General features: G+C 47.3%; 1 protein-coding gene across 1 annotated transcript in view; it reads right to left on the bottom strand.

The window, feature by feature from the left end:
- Positions 1 to 300: 300 nt before the first annotated feature.
- Positions 301 to 5,132, bottom strand: part of POLA1 (DNA polymerase alpha 1, catalytic subunit) — a 291,963-nt gene continuing 287,131 nt past the window's right edge. Inside the window, exon 37 of the mRNA XM_036840342.1 lies at positions 301 to 1,507. Within this exon, the coding sequence (XP_036696237.1) occupies positions 1,362 to 1,507 (146 nt within the window). The 3' untranslated portion in view covers positions 301 to 1,361. The remainder of the gene's footprint in view (positions 1,508 to 5,132) is intronic.

Here is a 5,132-nt window from a genome sequence, read left to right as displayed (position 1 = left end):
TCTCCCAGGAGCCGTCAGCCTTGCTTTCCAAAAGGAGACAGCACTGGGCTCTTGGCTTAGCTCTCTTTGGCTGTCCAAGTCAGCAAAGCACATGAGAAGCCATACTTCATCTCTTAAAGGACACAAAGTGCATGGAAATGCCACTCAGAACACTGGAACATACATCACACCGAGGATCTCTGAGTGGAGACCTGAGTGGGCTGAGGTTTGGGAATGGGATGGTCTCCAGTCATCCCTTACTCCTGGCTGCCCTCCCCAGTCCAGTCTTTGCACCTGATAAGGAGTCACTGCAACTGATTTCCCTTTAGAAAACTTTATTCTGAAGTGAAACAAAAAGCACAGCGTATGTTTCTTTTATGAAAATCCATAGGTAGATATTTTTTAAGAATATAGCATAGTTGTACAAGGGGAAATATGTTTTGTTAGTATAATCTTACCAAGAACGTAAGAAAGGAAAGACTGATATGTTGAAATACGTTTGGCTTCTGGCAAAAAGGCACCGTTCTGAAGAAATGAGAAAAATAGCGCCAGGGCCGATTAACCATCTCTCCCCCCAGTTTTTCTGAATATAACACAATGATCGTCACCCCAACCTATACACATTTTTAATGAAATGCTATAGGATATGAAATTATTTAACATGTGCTTTCCTTTTGTATAAACCTTTACCTAGATTTTCTACTTGAGGAGATAAAAAAAGGAAGGTGAGTGTAAAACGGCTGCCCAGTGTGCATGTACGCGTGCATGTTGGGCTTTGGAGAAATTCAATACACAAGTAAGCTCTGTTTAATCTATTTAATCAGTGCAAGGCTTCTAAATCTCCCCCCTCAGCTACCTATATGACAGAAAGACTGAAAAGGATAGCCACTCCTGGAGCCAGCAGCCCGGGAAGCACTTGCGTTCAGACTGGATTTAACTGGCCCGTGAAAAGGCAAAGTGTCAGCCCTCCGACCAAGCTCCACGAACCCCTCTTTCTGGGGGCGCCTCTGCTGAAGGTCCTGGGGCAAAGCCTGGGGTGACTTGCATCCCAGCCACTCTCAATTTCTCTTCCCTCACCGACCCCTCCCCTAGAAATCCAGTCCCGAATGCGAATGTGAAGCAGCATCTCCAGGTGGTGTTTCAGCAGCACGAGGTATACTGTCAGAGGAAGGCGGTTTTGCTGTTCTCTGATGCTTGGCAGATTAAATATTTTTGCAGTCCCTTCCCCCTTAATAATCCCCCTCCCAAGCCACATCCACACAAACATGATAGGTAGTCCCAAAGGAAAAGCGATGCAGGAGAAGCAGCCAGGGCCATGGTGCAGGTGCCGAGGATGCGGGTCTTCCTTCCACCGCCCCCGAGCGTCCACTTCCGGGAACCCCTCAGGACCGCACAGCACAATCGGCGAAGAGTTTGCTGAGATTCACTTCGGAGTAGCCACTTTGGGACAAGAACTGCTCTGCTGTGTTCTTGAGTTTTCTATAGTCCTGAAGAACTTTGGGAGTAAAAAACTGCTTCTTCAACTTATCTAAAAAGAAATAAAAGTAAAAGGATTACAAGTCTCAGAGGCAGCTTCTTGTAAAGAGCATTCAGTATTGCCCAAGCACTAGAAGCAGGGGCTGTGGGTTCTGTTCTCAGCTCCAGGTCAGATGTCCTCACGGTCCTGTGGCTGGTCTACCCCTGGGGCCAGTCCCATGCCAGGGGGGAAGGGACCCCGAGATTCCTCTGTAGAAGCCTTTCTTCCTTCCCCCTGCCCGCCACTTCTCAGCACCTAGCTGACTCAGCGCACCGGGGACAGAGCCACCCTCGACTGACAGGAACTGCAGGTGCAGGGCCATGTGCGGCAAGCAAGGTGAACTCCACTCCCAGACACCGGATTTGCGGCACTGTCAAGCACAAGCACACAACTGCATGCAAAGTTCGGATGTGGCAGGAACTAGTCTGTCTCAACAGGAAGGCAGAGCCTCCCAACGCAAACTCTCCAGATCAGCTGGGCCTAGTCAGCTTCTTCGAGTCCCTTCCATCTGCGTCCCTCTGCTACACAAAATCTCCTCCGCTCAAAGAGGCGAGGGGTAGGCTGTCTGGAGAGTACCTGTCCATTGGCAAGATTGCTTTTTTCTTCTTTGTCCACACTGTGTGCCCGTGAACTTGAGGGGTGCAGCCGTCCTTCCTCTGCTCCTTCCACCCCATTCATCCCTGGCCTTAGAGAGGGGTACCCTCAGCCGGAGAGAGAGGGTCCTTTCTTTTCCTCCCCAGGGTGTGAGACCTCTACATTTGGTACTTTGCAAGGAGCACTGGGCAGAGACACCCAGGTCTGGTCTTTTGGGGATGGGGGTGAGCCCTGGGGTTGCCAACCCTGCCCAGGATGGTTAAGATGACACAGCTTTTGTTCAAAGCTGCTCAGGAACCCTGTGAGGTGTTTGGAGAGGCCCTTCTAAAAAAAATTCCCCATCTGATGGCTGAGGAAACTGGGCGGTTAAGTCACTTGCCCCAGGGCACATAGCTGGAGATCTAGGATGCAGAAACGCAAACCCAGGTAGCCAAAACCCTGAGCCCACGCTCGGCAAGGCTCACTGTGCCCCGTGTTCGTCACTGTCCCTGCACCCCGTGTCACTGCTCCCAGATAGAGACGGGCAGGCCCCCAGATGCTGGCCTGGGCCAAGGAGGCTGGGGGGAGCGAGGCTGTCCGGCGCCCCGGGATAGGAAAGCATCGGGAAGGAAACACGGAAGGGAGTGCATATCAATCACCAAAAGAGAAAACCCCACGGAAACAACAGAGCAACAGTGAAGTCTACAAAGCACCTGGAAAACGAAAACTTGGTCTCCAGGTTTTTGTTCTTTAGCTACACATTCGCGTTTGTGCTCCACAACCTTTTCTAAATTACATCAATTGCCTTTCAAAAAACAACAACAAAAAGTTTTGTAGAGAGGATTTAAATGCCCAAAGGGGGTGGAAAGAGGCGAGAAGAGAGAGAGGGGGCGCATCGTTAAGCCAGGAGAGAGACACTTTGAAAGTTCTAATTACCGGAGTCTGGGAATACACAACAATGGCCCGAGCAGTGGCGGCCGAGGCCAGCGCCCCATGCATGTGAATGACAAAAATGCATGTGTGACGGGGAGAGACATTTACAGAGCTGTGGTGAGACGGAGCAGGGGAGGAAGAGAGAGGGCACAGCTCCTGATGTGTTTACCTCCTCTGCTGATGGGATATTGACTTTTCCCACCAGGTTGGTTAGAAAGGGGACTATTTACGCTGCTACACAGCGGAGTTAGAATGACAACCAGCGTCACTCGGTGCTCTTCTTCGTAAAAGACAACTGTGACCGCCAGCATATCCCATAGCCGGTCAATACAGCCCAGGCACCATTCCACGCCGGTTAGAGATGCAGAAAAAAGCTCCTACTTGCTTCCCCAATGAGAATTGAATCAATAATGTTTGGAAGGTCTTCTAGGAAACAGAACTGCACGAGCTGTCACAGGCCACATCGGGGGTGGGAGCTGAGGTGGGGAAAGGGTTCACCCCTTCTTCGTGGTTTTTCTCTCCCTGCTTTGGGCACCTGGGCCACCCACGTTAGGCTTCTGTCACTCTGTTTCCCTTAACGCTACACCCACCCGCCACTTTAGAACTCAAGGGGAAATCCCAGGGTTAAATGGTGGAAACCAGTTAATGTAGCCGGTAGAACCTGATTCCTTCTCCCTGTTCCAGTTTTGGGAGTCAGGGAAGAGGCCATCTTATGAGCACCTGACCCGAAGCAACGACTGTTAAAAGGTTTCAAGAGGACGTCAGGCAAGAGGCGGGGAAGAGGTGCAGCCATCCCGCCCCATCCACAGAGATGCCACTGGCCGTGGCTGTTGCTGTCTCAACAACCAACAAAAAAATCCAAACTTCAAGACAGGGAAGGAACACACGAGCACACAAGCAAAATGTGCTCTCGTGGACTGAAGTAACACTGGAAAGCACTCATCTTAATACACCAGCAAAGCGAATCTACTTTTCCTGGGAACAACATTTGAGGAACATGTATCTACAGCTTTTTTACCCTGGTCCTTTCTACATGATGATTCCTTAGGGTTATACACTCATTACCAAAAATATCCTGTCCCCAAGCCCTATGAAAACAATGAAAACCGAGTCAGACTAGACTATTAACTATTCACACAATATTTTATCAGACAAGAAAATGAACTGCTAATTTAAAAGTTGGTTTCTACTAATTAGACTCTAAAACCTCAAAATCATGCAAGCTACAGTATTTTCTACATGGGATGAACTAGACCGTCATCTGCATGTTGAACTTGTCTTAAATATTTTATTTAAAAGTCAACTGATCAAATAAGATGTCAGAACTATTTTTTTAAAAAGTGGAGTATTCTCTCATCTAAGGAAACCATCTCTATTTCAGATATTTTATTTCCGTGTCAGTAAACTGAAAATCTCTTTTCAGCTTTACTCTTTGTAAAACCCTTTTTGGACTTAAAGAAATACACTGAACTAGAAAGCACGAGGCAAAGACATTTTAACATCGCCTACTGGTTATTTTATTTTAATTAAGGCAGGCTTAGGCACACAGGCAGCAGCCGTCTCTGTTCTGAATGTCTGTTTCATTTATTTCCGTGCAAAGGTATCAAACAACAGTCAGTTATAATTGATTCTGTCAGGTGTTATACAGTCAGTCATAATTGTCTCTGTGTAGAGGTGTGTCAATTTACTATATCTGAATTAAATATTCTGTCAATTATGAAATCAGGTAATAATTTCAGTCAGTTTTTTTTAATTGCATGGCTTCCCACCATACCGTTCTCTGATTTCCCACCTTTTCTAATCCGTAGCCTCCCTCCCTCAGTGCAACGTGAGCTTTGCTATAAGGCGTGGAACGCAGGAAGCTTTGGGAATTTTGAAAGAAAACCTCTTTACAATTTAAAACCATCCAACCCATAGAGAGCTGTTGGAGCCTCCAGCCTGGCTGATTTTCTCCTGAATATCAATCAATAACCGAGTCTGGACAATGCACGGGATCTGAAAGATCTCAAGTGACATCTCTGTTTCAAAGACAAACACATTTAGGGCCCCAAATCAAATGACAAGTATTAAACATTTCTCCATCAAAATAAGAAAGAAAAAACATCATCTCCCATTGAATTCTTATTTAGAA

The sequence above is a fragment of the Balaenoptera musculus genome, chromosome X (genome assembly GCF_009873245.2).
Source record: "Balaenoptera musculus isolate JJ_BM4_2016_0621 chromosome X, mBalMus1.pri.v3, whole genome shotgun sequence".
In the NCBI taxonomy this organism is placed as follows: Eukaryota; Metazoa; Chordata; class Mammalia; order Artiodactyla; family Balaenopteridae; genus Balaenoptera; species Balaenoptera musculus.
The sequence above is the reverse complement of the archived record's forward strand: the minus strand, read 5'-3'. Positions and strand labels throughout refer to the sequence as shown.